At 43.4% G+C, this 17,895-nt stretch overlaps 1 protein-coding gene across 2 annotated transcripts; it reads right to left on the bottom strand.

Moving 5' to 3' along the window:
- Positions 1–756: 756 nt before the first annotated feature.
- Positions 757–16,660, bottom strand: POLE4 (DNA polymerase epsilon 4, accessory subunit). 2 transcript variants are annotated; one of them, XM_027865036.1, is made up of 4 exons: positions 16,424–16,660; positions 13,197–13,281; positions 12,462–12,503; positions 757–926 (listed from the first exon to the last, which is right to left on the bottom strand). In XM_027865036.1, the coding sequence occupies exons 1-4, from the start codon at positions 16,658–16,660 to the stop codon at positions 916–918; spliced, it is 375 nt and encodes a 124-aa protein (XP_027720837.1). In that variant the 3' UTR covers positions 757–915. The 2 variants fall into 2 exon arrangements, with proteins under 2 accessions (XP_027720837.1, XP_027720836.1); XM_027865035.1 differs by lacking the exon at positions 757–926 and adding an exon at positions 10,652–11,053.
- Between the last annotated feature and the right edge of the window lie 1,235 nt (positions 16,661–17,895).

The raw sequence follows: 17,895 nt of genomic DNA on the forward strand, positions 1-17,895 counted from the left end.
TCACAACTCTCCCTGAGTCATGCTTTCTAGCCTCTCTGCACGAGAAGATGCCACAAGAAGCCCTCTCTTCACCCCTTCTCACTTGATCATTAGACAAATCTAGTCACTTAGAAACTGAAGTTTACTATGAGTGGGAATATCCATACTGTTTTCCATATTTCATATTTGAAACTATTGAATGTCTAAGACAACGAAATGAAATGTCAACTCACACATAGAATCAGAAGCAAAAAGAAGCTTAGGGGATCTTGTCCAACCCCCTCATTTTATAGACAATGAAAAAAAGACCTAAATAATTGACTTTTTCAAGTTCACATAGGAAGTAAATTGTGGCAACAGGATTTGAACCCAGGTCCTCTCATTCCAAATCCATTCCAAATCTAAATAGCACTGTAGCACACTGAGTTAAGTAAAATATGGAGTACCAGATACAGATCTGTAAAAGCAAGAGGATCTCTACAACAGTGCTATTATTTCTTAACACAATGGAAGAGGTATAACCCAGAGGATTGGACTGAGAAATGGGCATCTATAATTAATCTATAATTAATTGCTTGTTTCCACCCAACGCAAGCAATACAGTAAATTAGAAAGAGTACTAGATTTGGAATCGGGAGGATCTGGCTTTGAATCCCAATTCTAACACTCTGCAATTATATGCCTGTGGACAAGTGTAACTCTGGAGCTCCTCAGCTCCAGCCTCTAGCAGGTTCACTCTGGATCCAGGCAGACAGAAGAACAGCAGCAGAGACATGATAAGGGGTTAATTTACTTTATTCTTCCCATTGGTGGCAAGTTGAGAGGCGGTAGGGGAGCTCAGCTCCTACAGCATCCTCCTAATTACTCTTCTCAATGACAGCAGGTCAAGACAGGCACAGCTTTCCACTTCCACATTCCACATTCACTGACCAGTGCTCATTTGATTTCTAGATAAACAGATAAAGAAAGCAACATGCCAACCATGAGCTCCTGGCACAAGCGCAGTGGGGGTGTTTACGGGCTAAACTCAAATGTTTACTTTAACTTGGTCATATAATGATATGTCAGCATACGGCAGGTGCAGTGACGTTGTTTATGGCCATGGATCCTGGGAACTAGTATCAAATTGGATCCATGCCACCTTACATATAGCAAATCACTTAAACTTCCTTGATCCTCAGTTTCCTTCTCTGTAATATGGAAATTGTGATGTTGTTCTACCTATCACACAGTTGTGAGAGAAGTGCTTTGTAAAGCTTACAGCTATACAAATTTGAGTTATCATTGAAGGTTCACCCACTCACACTTTATAGGAGTGGGAGGAGATGAGATTTAGAAGGTGAAAATCTGTTGGTAACTGAAATTGTTTTGCCTTCTAATAAGGAGACACTCTGAGGTTCCAGGACAAAGATATAAAGTACAAGACTAGAGTGAGCTGGTTCAGTATCTCCCCACAAGTCTCCCCCTCCATCACTCAGCTGACATTAAGCAGAACGTCATTGTCCACGGACCCTCAATGACTCTTCTGTTCCAGTGGCTTGTATCTTAGCCTCTGCTCCTACCTCCTCACTTCTTATGGTTTGACATATGGTTTGACCCCTCTCCCATCTTTGGGTTCTATTTTTGGTGCAACATCTCTCTCTATAACTCTCCTCTCAAGCTGTCACTCAGCCTTGTCCTACCTCACAAGCTATGTCTCCAGGCATACTCTGTCCTGGACTCCCTCGAGATTCTACCTTCAGCCCATCATTAATCCAACTTCTACCTTCTGATGATATTTTCCAGGATCCCTCTTGAGTTACTCTGACTGATAGTCTATTCCACCAGACCACATTTCTCTCTCTCTCTCTCTCTCTCTCTCTCTCCCCCCCCCTCTCTCCCCCCCTGTCTCCCTCCCTCCCTCCCTCCCTCTTTCTCTCTCTCTCTCATTCTTGTTAACTTCAGGACATACCCGAGAGTCTGAACCTATGTAAGAGGTAGACAGCCTCTACTCAATTTAATGGAACTTGCCCATCCCCCAGATACTATGAATAGAGCCTAGCTATTCCAGCCAAAAAAGTCAAGATGATTAAGGGTTCTGGCACAGAGCCAGCTGAAAGAAATTTCTCTTACATTATAGCTGATGCCAGGTCCTCATCAACTGGTACCCCAGCCAAAAAAACAGCTAGCCTAGAACTATACCAACCACTACCTTCTCCTTCTAGCTCTTCTAATACTGGTAATTTGATTGGCTGCCCCTGTTCTAAACACACACACACAAAATAATCACACCCATGATATCATTCCCTTTGGCTTCCTCTGAGATTTTACTTTTGTAACTTCAGTCTCTTACTCTAGAGGTTCTTTCCTCTTGATCTTAAAAAAAAAAATCAAGTCTCCTTTCAGAAGAAAAAAATATCCTTCGCTCAGGTCTACTACCCTTTAAAGTTACCATATAAGCTTTCTCCTCCCTTTCACTGTCAAATTTCTTACATTGCCTTACCACCACTACCACCAAATCTCTGATTCCAGTCTTAAACTCTGTCCTGAATGGAAGACCTTCCCCCATTTCTAACTATTCATGAAACACGTCTGCATGAATGTCACACAAGCACACCAAATTAAACATGTTCAAAACCAAATTTACCACCTTTTCCTAAAAGTCTTATCACCTTTATATTTGCCTATTCCAATAGTACCTTCAGGCTTGAAACATCATTCATCTTTAGATCCTTATTCCCCCCATAGAATCGATCATTTGACACTTCCTGTCAATTCTCCCTTTGCAATATTTCTTGTATCCATCCCCTCCTTTGCATTCCTACCACTATGACCCTAGTTTGGGCTCATATTACCTCTTCTCCTTCAGGGGTGGGGAACTTGAGGCCTCAAGGCCACAGGTGGCCCTCTAGGTCCTCAAGTGTGGCCCTTTGACTGAATCTAAACTTCACAGAACAAATCCTTTTAGTAAGGTTCCCCACCAAAAAAAAATTTTTTTTAAAAAGGTTTCTTTTCCCCCCTCACTTCCCCCCCCACCTAGATTATAGTAAGCCCTTTTCCATGGGTCTCACCATTTCCTGTCTTCCACCTCCAACATATCCTACATATTACTGTCAAATTATTCTTCCTGGGGCCGCTAGGTGGCACAGTGGATAGAGCACTGGCCCTAAATTCAGGAGGACCTAGGTTCAAATCCAGCCTCAGACCAACACTTGACACTAGCTGTGTGACCCTCGTCAAGTCACTTAACCCCAATTGCCTAAAAAAAAAAAAACAACACAAATTATTCTTCCTAATGCATAGGTCAGCTCAAAAGCCTTCAGTAGCTGTTTGTTGTCCTAATGGATATAGTCCAAACTCCTAAGTTTGGCATCTAAGACATTCCATGACCTAACCCCAATCTACTCTTCTAGTCATATCCTGGGATATATTGATAAACTGGCTCTTGGGGGATATATATATATGTATATGTGTGTGTGTATGTGTGTGTGTATGTATATATGTACATTTGTATGTATGTATAGATATACACATAAATCATACTAAATTTATACTATGCCATATACATATGACATACTGAGTTTAATCTTCATTATAAATATTTTCTCTATCACTTTCTTAACTCCAGACCATAAAAAAAATGAATCAAACCCTGATTTTTAGCATTTCCCAGTTTCTAAGGTATAAATGCTCACAGTAAAAATGTATCAGCTCTCTTAAGCCAGTTTGAGCGGCCTCCAGCATACCCCTACTTATATCCCACTCTTGCCTTTCAAGGGAAGTAACTAAAATTCCAACCAAACTGGACTTTCCAATACCAGATGTACCTTCACTCATTCTCCCTGGCTCACTGATCAAGGTGGGGAAGTTGAAATACTTCTTGCTCCCCACTGCCACTTCCAGGTTCTCCCCCACCTCCATCACTCAGTAACCTCTCTTCCTTTAAGGTTCATGCTATTCATATCTACCAACCAATCAAAATCCTCATAGGTGTAGTCTACAGACCCAAAGATCACTCCCCTTCCTTCCCCAATCAGTTTGGTGCCTGGCTCACAATATTTCTCTCCTTCCAACTCCTGCCTTCATCCTAGGGGACTTCAACATGCATATTGACTCTCCCTCAAACTACTCACTTCCCATGAGCTACTCCTTCATCTCACCTTGGTCACATAGAAAGATGGGGGACACAGTTAATAGAGCACCGGACCTAAATTCAAGACTTGATTTCAAATCCTTCCTCTAACATTTACTGTGTGACCATGGGCAAAGTCACTTAAGAGCTCTAGGCCTCAGTCTCCCCATTTGTAAAAACAGGGGGTTCAAATAGATAGTCTCTACAATCCCTTTCAATTCAAAATCCATAATTCTATGATCATCTCTGAGCCTCAGTTACTCATGTATAAAATGGAAAGCTTTGACAAGAAGGCCTTTAAGGTCCTTTCTCATCATAAATCTAAGATCCTTCCATCATGTGGCCAGGTAGCTGGAATTTGATTAGGTAGCAGTCATTTATTACATGCGGAACCCTGTGCAAGTCAATTATTCTCACTGAGTCCCAGGTTCACCTGTGAAACACAGATAATGATTGTTGCAGCCTCTCCATGACAATGTAAGAAATAAATCAGATAAAGTGCATAAAGTCTTCATAAACTTCAAAGTGCTATAGGGGTCAGTTGTTATTGTGTTTTAGGGCAAAATTTCTCATTTGCTATTCAATGTGCAATTTCTTCTAAGCCTGGGGGCACATTTCTGAACTGCAGGCATCCTACAGTGAAAAGCATTTGAAAGCTCTATGTGGAAAACATTCAATTTGGAGAAAAGACAGATTCATGGAGAACTTTCCATGGAGGCCACCATCTAGAATGCTCACCTCCTTCTCCATCTGCTTTTGGGAGAGGTGATCATGGTTAAGTGACTTGCCCAGGGTCACACAGCTAGTAACTGTCAAGTGTCTGAGGGCAGATTTGAACTCAGGTCCTCCTGACTTCAGGGTTGGTGCTCTATCCACTGTGCCACCTAGCTGCCCCTCTTCTCCATCCCCTTAAAAATACCAATCGAGGGCAGCTAGGTGGCACGGTGGATAGAGCACCAACCTTGAAGTCAGGAGGACCTGAGTTCAAATTCGGCCTCAGACCAAACACTTGACAATTACTAGCTGTGTGACCCTGGGCAAGTCACTTAACCCCAATCCCCTTAAAAAAAAAAGGGAAAAAAATACCAACAAAGTTCCACCTCCTCCTATAAAGCCTACCTTAATTTCCTCCAGCCGGATGGGTTCTCTTCTGAGCTTATAGCAATTTGTTCTTTTCAATGTGCTTACCTTATTCAGCCTTATTTGTGGCTATGTCTTATTGCCTAATAAACTGTCAGTTCTGTGAAAATTAGTCAAAGATTAGTTCTAAAATCATCACAATCTTATAATGACTTGTTGAGTAGATGATTAATTCGGGAGAAGGAAGTCAATCAATCAACACTTATTAAGTACCTACTATGTGTCAGGCACTATGCTAAGCTCTAGAAGCAGTCTTGATTTGGTTTATAGTAGCAAGGATATAGATTTCATTATTACATACTGTCCAAAAATGTATAAAGTCCTCTCCAATACTGTGACATTTGATTCTCACAAGGTTATGCTGGCACTAGCAAACCCCATGTTGTACTGTGTCTGTTGTCTGAGGACAGGTCCTCAGCCTACTTAGGTGCAGAGAAGTTCATCACTAGAAGGCTGGCCCCCGAGCTGTGACTTTTTGGGGCCAGAGCAAGCAATACTTATTGATTAAGGTAGAGGGATTATGTCATCTGCTTTAATGGAGCGATTATCAACACCCAAGAAAATGCTCATCTTCTGAAATACTGAAGCATGCTGTTTAAGGAACCAGTGTTGAAACGACGTGTCATACAGTTCGTTTTTGTGCAAAGTTGTGGTTGTCTGGTTTGTCCTTTGTTCTCAAAGAGGACCATGACATCAGGGAGATGATGATATGACTTGCAATTGAATTTGATTTAAGTGAGGGAGGGCTGTGCAAAGTCACCAGCCTCACTTTCTCCTCCAGAGACATTTGGTCCAGTGGCTAGACATAGATCAGGACAACTGGAGATGGCCCAGGATGTGGTGGGAGACCTTGGCCTTTTTAAGCTAAGGTCTTTTCAAGTTCTCACTTTGAGTGAGGCAACTCCCATTCAGTGAATAGGCCTCTTTAAGAATTGAGTCAAGGGATGGCCCCTTTAATAATTCCAAAGAAAATGAAACTGGGAGGGGAAGACCCTGGGCAAAAGAGAAACAGTTGCTATTTACATTAAATCTGAGTCTGGAGGGCCCAAAAAAGAACCATTAAGTGGTGGGCGGGGTGAGGCAGATTAGGGCAGAGCTGGAAGAGGCAAGGTGAGGTGCTGAGTTGCCCAAGTGGGAACTGGACACCTGGGTCCCCAATTGTGGTTTCTCCTTCATTCTCAAAGAGCACCATGACATCAAGAAGATGATGACATGACTTGCAATTAAATTTGACTTCAGTGAGGGAGGGTTGTACAAAGTCACCAGCCTCACTTTCTCACTAGGAATCCTGCCCACTCCTATTGGTGTTACTATAAACCTTGACTGAAAGAATTTGAGTTCGTGAATTCATTCCAGGCAGACGGCACCCTCTACCTTGACATTTCAGAGTTCTCAGCAACCCCAAACTGCATCATCGCGGTTCCCAGCACCCCAGACTGTATCAGTTGGAATACATGAGCTTACCCAGAAAGAGTGCCTGATGTGAGGGGTACTCTTGAGTTCATGTGACCACGTAGACCACAGCTCATTTCCACTGTCAGACTGTAGACTTAATGAAGGTTCCATGCCACTGGTTGTCTGTTCTAACTGAAGAATTCTTGAACACTCAGGATGCCAAAAGAAAGAATTATTGCCTCAGTAGATGGGGCACTGGGCTGCATGCCAGGGAGACTTGGATTCAAGTTCTGCTTACAACAGACTGCCTGTCTGATTCTGGTTTGAGCTACAGTCTCCTTTTGGGAAGAAGAGTGGCACCTTGCCCTGGGCCATCTCCAGCTGTCCTGATCAATATCTGGCCACTGGACCCAGATGGCTCTTGTGCAAAATATTACAACCAGCGTTAGGCCATACCTGGGTTGAAATCCTGGCTCTGCCATTTATCACTATGTGACTCTGGGCAAATCATTTAACTTCTCTGAGGCCCAGTTTTCTCATCAGCAAAACAGAGATAATAATACCTCTGGTATCTACCTCATAGGATGATGGTAAGGCTCAAATGAGATGGGTGGAAAGCATTTTGAAAACCTTAAGGTGCCACATCATTTTCAGCTGTAATCGTTGACAGCACTACTCATGATTTGTGCAAAGTTGTGGTTGTGTGGTTTGTCCTTAGTTCTCAGAGAGGACCATGACATCACAGTGTTTTTCACATCTACTCTGCATGATTCCTCTTTGCCAAAAATGAAAACCTGGATGGAAAGAAAGGCTTCTATAAAATCAATATGCTGTACTTTACTTCTATAATTGGTAGTATTAGCAGGAGGGAAAGAAAAAAAAGTTCACGTCTGCTGATGGCATTTCCTTACGACAAGCAGTGCAGGAAATTACCTGAGATTATTCTGACAATTGCCGATTAAATCAATCAACACGTGTGGACTGGGTCCTTGCACTACTTCAGACACAGTCACAGCCTTGGGGAGCCTTCTGTTGCTTTGCTGCAGGCAGCTAGGTTGCAGATTTCCTTTCAGCTATTAAAGAATATGTAGGGGTGTGGAAAGAATATATATATATATATATTATATATATATATATAGGAATTACTGGTGGCATGGATCTGTTTGCTGCTAACTTCTTCTACCGTCATCACCCAAGAGCACAAGGTAGAATAGGTGAGGCTTCTCGACAGTTGATGTATTCCAGTTGATGTATAGGCAGACTGTCTACTCTTCATAATGAGTTATCATGCCAACAACACCCGGTCCGGCTTGGATAAGTCATTTCTGGGCCTCAATTTCCTTCTAGGATCTTTTCCAACTCTATAACTCATGATCTCATTCTTCACCTGATCACTGAACAACTACACTAGATATGCGTGTTCTATTTCATTCTCTATACCCTACCCAGGACCAATCACCTCTTTAGGGAATCTGTCTTGCAGTGTTGAAATTCTATAGGTCTAGTGTGGAGATTGCCTTTGAAATAAAGGGACATGTTTTATTTAGCCCTCCTCTTACCTATTCCGTATCATTCATTTTCCCAACTAGGATTTGCAGGACCACAGAATCAAACACAAGCAGACACACAGACCCTCTTTGGAGGTGATGTGACACTACTTCAATAACTTCTTGGATGTGAAATCATTATATTTGCATCAGATCCTGGAGAAGGAGGTGAGAGGGACTGTTGACCTAGCTAGATGCTTTCAGGAAATTGCCATGTTAGGGATGGGGCTGCTACCTCATCATGGAGAAAAGATTGTAAAATCATGCAACCAGTTGGCAGCAGAGACACAGACCTCAGTCCCAAGCCCACCCTGTTATGGCTAGTTTCTCAGTAGGGCCAGGTGATCATCATCAGCCTTTGATTGGTGAGGATTCTTCCTTCCATGGCCTAACAAGATTCTGAAATAATAGAAATGACCCTATTCTCTATTATGTGCAAAGGTGGGGCTTCAAGACTGGAGAGGGGAATGAGGAGAGAAGACCAAGGGAAGAGGTGGGATTTACCCCCCTAAACTTAGATGCAGTTGATACTTACCTACAAGGAGCAATATCAGAGTTGATGTATTTCAAAGCTGAAAGTGACTTTAAAGGTTACCTTAAAGATTACCTAAATTTTATTTTAAGACTGGGTCTCCTATCTTGCCCAAACTAGAAATGCAGCAGCCACTCAAGTATCCAATCCCACTACTGATCAGCACAGGAGCTTTGGCCTGCCCTGTTTCTGACTTAGGCTAGCAAATTGGTGCTCCCTTCCCCACCACCACCTCCCCACAAGCGTTCACCATACTGGTGCCGGACCTGGGTGTGTTTACCCGACTGACTTAGCCTACTGCAGCTCAAACTTCCTAGGCTTACATGACCCCACAGCCTCAGCCTCACCAGGAGCCAGAACTAGAAGCAGGCATAGCCACTGTGCAGGGTCTCATTCCCTTATTTTAGAGGTGAAGGAACTGAGGCTCAGAAAATATAAACAACTTATTCAACATAATGCAGTTGGTGGCTGAGCTTAAGACTAGAGGCCCTGCCCTCCAGTTTTATCCAATATTCTTCCTACTCTACCACAGCTGCCTCCTGATTTATTTGGTAAAGTTCTCCACACTTTCTCTCATGTACAATCATAGGAGTAGGATAGAAGGTTGATGGAAGCAACTCCTTTACTGTCCCAGTGCTCAATTCTAGGACATCCTAACTCATTTAGCAAATATTTAAGTACTTGCAAATGTACACAGCCACTGAGCTAGGCACTGGGAGAGAGAACTGATAAAGCAGTCTACCATCATGGAGCTCACAGTCTAGTAAAGCGTAAGAAACTAACACAGATAATTCTAATACATGCATTTTTACACTTACCAAAAAAATGCTATATATGTTCTGAGGGTCATTATTGACAGAAGAGGTGAAGAGGGTAGGCTTCATGGAGAAAATGACATTTGAGTTGGACTTCAAAGGATCAATACAAATCCAATATGCCGAAAGAATGAAAGAAAGTATACTAGGCATAGGTATAAAAAAAGGCATGGGGAGGTCAGGGCAGTCTATTCAAGGAATAGAAAATAATCCAGTTTAGCTGAAGCATTTTGTGGAAAGCAGAAATATGAAATAAGGTTTGAAAGGTAGGTTGGTATGTAACTGTAATGATAATAATAGCTGACATTTCTACAGTAGTACCTACTATGGTGCCAGGTACTTTGCTAAGGGCTTTACAATTATTTTTTCATCCTCACAACCACCCTGGGAGATAGGTGCTATTATTATCCCCATTTTACAGATGGGGAAACTGAGGCAAAGAAAAGCAAAGTGACTTGCCCAAGGTCACACAGCTAGTAAGTGCTGGAGGCCAGATGCGAACTCTGGTCGAGGCCCAGTGCGCTCTATTCACTGTACCACCAGCTGCCCCAGAGAAGAGTATTAAATACCAGGCAATGAGCTTTATTTAACAGGCAATGAGTCACTTAAGATTTTTTAGCAAATGACTATATCTGTGCCTGAGAAAGATTTCTTCCCCAGACTATACCACACAGGGGTCCCAGAATCTCCTATCTATTTTTCCACACCCAATAACTTCAATTGTTCTTCTATCATGGCAAATGTATACTTAAAAGGATTTTTGGTACCTCTGGGACTTGTACTCACACCCTACAAATTCTGTATCCAAATAAGTTCCTTATATAGCAACCACATGCTCTTAAAAAAGATACTGTTTACAAAGGCATATTAAAAAAAAAAAAAGCTTCCTTTTCCTGAAATCAAGATTTCAGTCACCACAGCTACATACAACTCTATCTGTACTAACATTGCTACTGCATTCCCAACTAGAGGTATTAAGAAAATGGAAAAGAACAAGAGGAGATAACTGGAAAAGGAGAATAGGATAGAATTGTTGGTGGAAAGAGATGGGACAGAGTAATAGGGAAAGAGAAGGGATGAGGTACTAAGATTATACTTGTAAGCAATTCTTGTCAAGGAAAAAAAGGCAATATTTAAATGCACATTGGTCTAGACATCTTTATTTTGTGCTTCGTTTTTCAAAAGGCCTCTTTATCAAGAAAAATTCCTTCATCTCTCTCTCTCTCTGCAGGGAACAGGTGTGGAATCAACCCCATCGGGGCAGACACAGGCAGTGGTGAAACTTGGGTGGGGGGGGCCAAGAGTTGAGATCATAGAACAGCCCATTCTTGGGCTGATATCCTTTCAGAGATCACTAGGGCAATAGGAAAGAGAGGAATGGGCTGGCATAACAGACAGTGTTCCCCTAGAAAACAGTCTGTTTAGGACAGTGTTCAGAGACAGCTGAAGCCTGCTGAAGTGCAGGTGGAAGAACGCAGGAATTCAAAAAGAGACTCTAGGATCTGCAGAGTGCATGCAGCTCAGTCCAGAGTGCCTGGGAAAACAAAAGGCAAAAGAGAATAAGGCACAATGAAGGAAAAAGCTTTATTCAAACCTGGCTACGACAAAGGGAAAGGGAAACTTGCCTTTGCCCTTGGCAATAAAGGCAAAGAGCCACAAAAGGCTCGGCCATGTCTTATCCATCTCTGTAATCACACCACACCTCACCCAGCGTCTGGGCAGTCAACAAGTGGTTGCTAGATGAAATCAGTGGTTAAGAACAAAGAGAAACGTTTTTGAAGAACACACATGCAAACAGTTCCAAAGGAAAGGATGGGCTGCCACATGGGCAGGAGACTCCGGAAAAAGGGGCCAGAGGTGGAAATCAGCCAGCATAAAACCAGACACCTCCCACCGCACTTCACTCCACAGATTACTGTGAGAATCAAAGGAGACAGAGGAAAAAGGGTGCCAAGAAAAAAAAAGATGAGCTCATGGACAGGATGAAGTGTCACTGCACCCTAAGAGACAGTGAGCATGAAGGCTTGATAGGAACTGATAATACAGTGACAGAGGCATAAGCAGAGCCAAGAAAATATACCCAAACCACCCAAACAAGGAGCTCTCCTAAAGCCCAAAGAGTGGTCATCTCACTTTCACTTTAGGGCCTCCACTGGGAAAAGAACCCACAACTTCCTGAATCCACCCATTCTACTTTGGCATAAATAGACAGAGTTAGGAAGTTGTCCCTGAATATTCCAAGTACCAATATTTAGGGTGGAATGGACCTGGGCCTGTGAGTTCAGTGGTATGGGAAACTCCTGATAAGGAAACGTCCCCTATCAGCGCAGATCATCCCCTTCTCTGGAGCCTAGTCCAAGAGAAATTCCTGGGGCCCTGAAAAGTTAAGTGACTTAGCCAGGGTCACACCACCAGGAAGTTTCAGAGGTATGAGCTAAAGCCAGGTCTCCCTAACAGGAAGGTAGGCTGGCTATCCATTCACTATACCATGCTGCCTCTCAGAGGGAGGTGGACAACATGATTAAAAGCACAGGAAAACAGCTAAGATTAAGAAATTTACTTCCAATTAACTGCCTCAAAGTAATCATTTTAAATGCCACTGCTTCTTGAAAGGAAAAAAGATGGGCTAACAGACAATGACTTGTAAACTGCTAAATTAGCAACCATGTCTGCATCTAACATTAGAAATAAGAGAAAGATAACTTAGGTCTAATGATGGGGAATAAACAGGCATTAATCATATTCAGTGGGCTTTAAATCTCCCATCACTTTAATTATTAGCATTTTTCATGAAGACGTTCCAGTTCCACAAGTAAAGAACCTGAGAATTAGAAGTCATTCTATAGATAAAAAAAAAGTCTCACCGAAGGCTTTTTACTATGGGGTTTAGAGCTCAAATTATTAATACATAATAAGAAGAATAAGAAAGGCAGAAAACTTACCTTCTAGAAAAGCAAATTCATCCACAGCTTCTATTGCATTATCTATAATATAAGGTGAAAAGGAAAATAAATTGATATAGGCAGACACAGGGCACTTTAGCTCCTTGGCAACAGAACCAAAAGAAGTCCAGATCTACCCCATTCATTCCTGGAATAGTAATTTGGGGGCATACTCTCATTCCTCACCATCGCCAAGATATGAGTGAGCATAAGAAATCCTAGGGAATATTTAGTGAGGTAGGAAAAGAAGGTACCTCTCCACAAGACCAGTATAGACTCTGAACTCAAACCTGTTGCCTCTTTAGTGTGAAAGTTATGAATGGCAAGTTTAGGGGGGGAAAAAGCAGCAGCAGGGGAAGGGGAATTGGAAAATGATACGGACAAAAAATGATGAAACATGGTCTCAGCAAGTTAAGATGTTGTCACCTTAAAATGACAGTAAGACTACAAAACCCCCAAATCCAGCTACTAGATTAAAATGCAGTATCAACCATGGTACTGAGGACAGCCCTACACAAAATTTAAAAGCGGGTGAAATTTTTCTTTGATACCCCCAACCTTCTTACAGCTTTGCCACCCTTCTGCCAAGATAGTACCCTCATTTCCTAACCCACTTCGCAACCCCACTCACTCCCTAACCCAGAAACTAACAGGCTTAAAAGTGGGCATTTCAGACATGAGACCCTGTCACCCTCCCAACAGGGAGAATGAAAAACAAGCGCAATGAGACTTTACCCAGGTCCTTCCTCTGGAGAGTTTTCCTTTTCCCTTGTTGGGCACAGAAATAAGCATCTCTTGCAATTGTCTCCACAAACAGTTCCTATGGCAAAAGCAAAGAAAAGATCATATAACTGGGTCTCAGTAAGAAGAAGGGGAACTCTGCTTCTTGCTGACAAATGAAGGCAGGCAGAAGATGAGAGATAAGGAGAGGGAGGTGGTCAGTTCTAAGGCACCAATATAACCTTACTACTATTCAGCATTCCTTCCCTATTCTTACTAACTCCTTTTCTAATTCTCCATAGCAGTGGTTCCAATCTTCTCCTCTGTCCTCAAGCCCCCAAGCATACACCTAAATCCCAACATCAGCCTTCTATTTTACTGGGAAGACCGAGGCTATCAGATGGGTTGTTGTTGTTGTTCGATCATTTCAGTCACGTCTGACTCTTCATGACCCAATTTTTCAGTTTTCTTGGCAAAGACACTGGAGTGGCTTTCGATTTCCCTCTCCAGCTCTTTTTACAGATGAAGAAACTGAGGCAAACAGGATGAAGTGACTTGCCCAGGATCAAATAGCTAGGAAGTGCCTGGGGGTAGATTTGAATTCACAAAGATGAGTCTTCTTGACCCCTCACTGACCTATCAGATAGGAGTGCCTTCAAATACCCTCTACTACTCCTCAAATCTTCCCAGCATCAGTGTCCATTCTATCCTCCTCCCCTTCATTTTCAGAGGAAGATGTATTTACTTCTTACTAAGGCTGATCTTCCAACCAGTGCACTTAATCCAATCCCCTCCTGCCTCTAGGACCTTGTTCTTGGAATCATTCCTCCTCTCTCACAGATTTGCAATATCTCCCCCCCTTCTACACATACTCAAGATCTCCCCAATCCTAGAAAGCTTTCCCTTGACCCTTCCATTCCAGCCAGCATGACCTTTACTCCCCTTCAAAGTCAATCTTGATACTCTTGCAATCTGGCTTCCCACCACAGTATTCTACTGAAACTGCTCTCTCAAAGGTCACCAATGACCTCCTTGACCTCTCTGCAGGATTTGGCACTGATCACACCCTTCTTACATAAATCCCCACTCCTCTTCTTTTAGTTTCAGATACACCACATGGCCCTGATTCTCCTACTTCTCTAACCATTCCTTTGTCTCCTTCCCTGACTCCTCAACCTCTTCTCAACTCTTTAAGGGGTGGAGAGGGAGAGAGGAGGGTGCTTGATGAGGTTCTGCACTTGGCCCTCTCCTCTCTATGCTTTCTCTTTTGGCAATTTCATTTACTCAGAATTTCAGAGTTGGAAGGAATCTCTAGTCCAATCCACACCTAAAAAAGAAACCCTTCAACAACAAAATTAAATTCAAAGAGCATTTACTAGGCTACTAGGCTTCAAGTATTGCTTCTGACATATATTCCATGTGACTAGGCAAGTCACAACTTTTGAATGCCAAAAGCAACACATTTAAGAGTACTAATTGTAGAAAAGTTGCCGATAGAGGAAATATCCTCAGCAGAAATTCCCTATATGTTTGAAATCTGAAGTGCCAACGAAATTTTTTAAAAAGGAGTGGTGGTGGAGAGGGAGAAACAAGGAACTGTTTCTGGCCTTGGAGATACTGACTGAAAAAAATTAACAGTCCCTTCCTTTAAGGAGCTTATATTTTACCAGAGACTATAATATGTTCACAGCTAAGTACATAAAGCAAATACAGAGTAAGATACTCCTTCAAGTAGTCATCTAACCTCTCTTGGAAAGCTCCCAGGAGGGAGAGCCTGATACTTCTTGAAGCAATCCATTCTACTTTGGATAGTTCTAAAACTGCTAGGTTTTTCTTCACATCAAGCCTAAATTTGCATCTTTGAAACTTCTACCCAAGCTCCTAGTTTTGATCCCTGGGGCCAAAGAGAACAAGTCTAATCCCTCTTCCATTCAAATACTTGAACATAACTATCAAATCCCCCACATACACACCTTCCCTTCTCTAGACTAAACCTCTCCAATTCCTTTAAATAATTTTCACTGGACATGAACTTGAGACCACTCACCATCCTAGCTGTCCTCCTCTGGACCCTCTACTTTGTCAATGTCCTTCCTTAAAAAGTGGCACCTTGGGGAAGGTAACGGCAAACCACTCCAATATCTTTGCCAAGAAACCCCCAAATGGGGTCACAGAGTCAGACACAACTGAAAATGACTGAACAACAGAACTTAGCAGTATAGCTTCAGCTATCACAGAAAAATCACAAGTTTGTCACCTCAAGCCTTCATTTCTCTCCCAAGCTCTAGTGTCAAAAAATAAGATTCCTCTCTGGTCTAAAACCATGATCCAATGATCCTGTAAATTGCCTGCAGGACCTCACATCTCCCCAAGTGCCCCAACAGCTGCTCAAATTCGACATGCACAAAACTGAGATGACATCTTACATCTAAAATCTGGCTCCCTTCCAATTTCACTATTCCTACCAGTTGCATCATTATTTACCTAGTCTCTACTTTTCTTAATTCTTCCCTGTCCCTCACCTCACATATCCAATCAATTGCCAAGTCCTGTCTACTTAATCTTACAAACTCTTTCTCCTCTAACCCTTGCTTCCTAATCCCACTAATATGACTCTCGCACAAACCTCATTACCACCTACCTGGATTATTACTCGAGGTCTTTCCCCTTAACCTCTCCTCCCCTTCCAAGATATCCTTCACACTGCCATCAGATTCACCTTCCTTATCATGGTACACAGACCACAGATCGGGAATTAGAAGTCACCTAGAGTGGACAGGGTAAGAAACTGGCCCTGGAGTCAGAACTAGACCTAGGTTCAAATCCCAGCTCTGCTGCTTACCACCTGTGTTACCTGGGGAAAGTCTTTTCACTTCTCTGTGCCTCAGTTTCCCCTCCTGTGAAATGAGAGGATTAGAACAGATGGACTCTGAGGTCCTCTCCAGCTCTAGAAATCCAGGAACCTCCTCATTTTACAGAGGAGGAAATTAAGGCTCAAAGACATTTAAGTGATTTGCCCAGGATCACTCAGTTAATAAGTGTCTGATATGATCTTTAAACCCACTTCTTCCTAAAAGATTTTGCACCAAGTTTGTCAACTGAGCTAACAGAGCTGGTTAGGCAACTCCCCCAGCCCCACCCTCTTCCACTAAGTTCCTCCCAACCCCGCCCCTTATCCGCGTGGCCCCGCCCCTAACTCTCCAGGCCCCGCCCCTAGCTCCCAGGGCCCCGCCCACGCGCACCGCGGCTCGAGCCAGGATGAAGATGGCTTCCTGGCCCGCGAGTGTCACGTCTGGGTCCGCCTTCACCAGCGCCTTCACCCGCGCCAGGGGCAACCGCGACAAGCGGGGCCCGGCCGACGCTGCCGGGGCCTGTGGTGGAGGGGCCGCCGCCGGCGCTGCCTCTCCACTGGGGCCCTCCTCCGCCACTAGCGCCGCCGTCGGGCCGATCGTCACCGCCGCCGTGGCCGCCGCCGCCATCCCGAGCCCCAGTGCGTGCCGCGTGCGCGTTCCTCCAGTCCTAGGCGCGGGCGCACGGGTGCGCGGGCGCCTGCCCTTTTCCCGCCCTGGACCCTTGGCTCCGCCCCTCCTCGCCACGCGCCTGCCCCAGTCCCGCCCCCACCATCCCCGGGGCAGCTGCTGGGCTGTATTACCGTGTTTACTCCATGTACCTCGTGGCGGCATCAGACGAATCCTGTGCTTGTCGCCTTCTGTATCTTACAGTTCTGGGTCTCCTGGGCCCGCCTTGAGGTTCAGCCCAGGGCAGGACGCGGCAAGAGCTCGGGGAAAACTTAGTATATGGTTTGTCCCTTAAAGGATCTGTAAGAATAGATTATTTTTAGGCTCAATGAAACTTTACACGCGTGCCCAACTCAGGTTCTCTGCTTTAAGGAGTGATTGTATGTCATTAAAAACCCCCTAAATTCCTGCAGAGTCCAGAGGTCTGCATGGAAAGAAAACGTGATCAGGCCTTCAGGAAGTTGATGAGACAGATTATAGGCAACACCTGGAAATCTTTAAGCAAGTGCAAAGAAATTAAGCACAAATGGAGCCCCCTTCGGTGTTGACTAAACACAGAAAAGGTGGTGACCCTTGAGGAAATGAATTTTGAAAGCCGTTTTCTTTCTTCTCTTCTTCAACCCTCCCACTTTTCCAAATTTCCTTTCATTTTTCTACCTCCTGACTCCACCTTCTTTTGCTCTTTTCACCGTCCTTTAGCGTGGTTTGGGGGGAAAGCGCTAGATATAAAATCAGAAGACCTGGATTCTATTTGTGACCATAGAAGTGACCTTAGAAGTGACCTAGTTCCCCATCTGGGTAGAATGATTTGTAGGCACAGTGATTCTCAGGATAAACAAACAGCCCCAGAAGTTTTATCTCTAGTAATGTCAACAGGAAATCACACCTTCAGGAAACTTACTGAAAACTAGGTTTTTTACAAGAGGAGTGAACATAGGTGTGGAAATAAAAGCTGGAGTAAATAATTCACAGGAAGGGATACCAGGAAGGGGCATGAGGTGGGAAGGGATTGTTGTTGTGTCCTCCATTCTAGAAGAGGACCGTAACATTGAGAAGATGAACATATCAGTGTTGTAGAAATGTAAGAAATTGTGTGATGATATGCTGTAGGAATATTGAGGAAATGTTACTGCCTCAAAATTTTCATTAACATCTTCCATCATATTTTTTATCTATAAGGTCAGCCACAAATTGGA

This window comes from Vombatus ursinus, unplaced genomic scaffold (assembly GCF_900497805.2).
Source record: "Vombatus ursinus unplaced genomic scaffold, bare-nosed wombat genome assembly UNPS02014778.1, whole genome shotgun sequence".
NCBI lineage: Eukaryota > Metazoa > Chordata > Mammalia > Diprotodontia > Vombatidae > Vombatus > Vombatus ursinus.

What these genes read in the sequence shown, in the direction of transcription:
- POLE4 (XM_027865035.1), bottom strand. Translation starts at nt 16,660, where the DNA reads ATGGCGGCGGCGGCCACGGCGGCGGTGACGATCGGCCCGACGGCGGCG. An exon ending in TCATCCTGGCTCGAGCCGCG is followed by an intron (nt 13,282 to 16,423) that starts GTGCGCGTGGGC and finishes CTTTTGCCATAG; the next exon opens with GAACTGTTTGTGGAGACAAT. An exon ending in TCTCCAGAGGAAGGACCTGG is followed by an intron (nt 12,504 to 13,196) that starts GTAAAGTCTCAT and finishes CTTATATTATAG; the next exon opens with ATAATGCAATAGAAGCTGTG.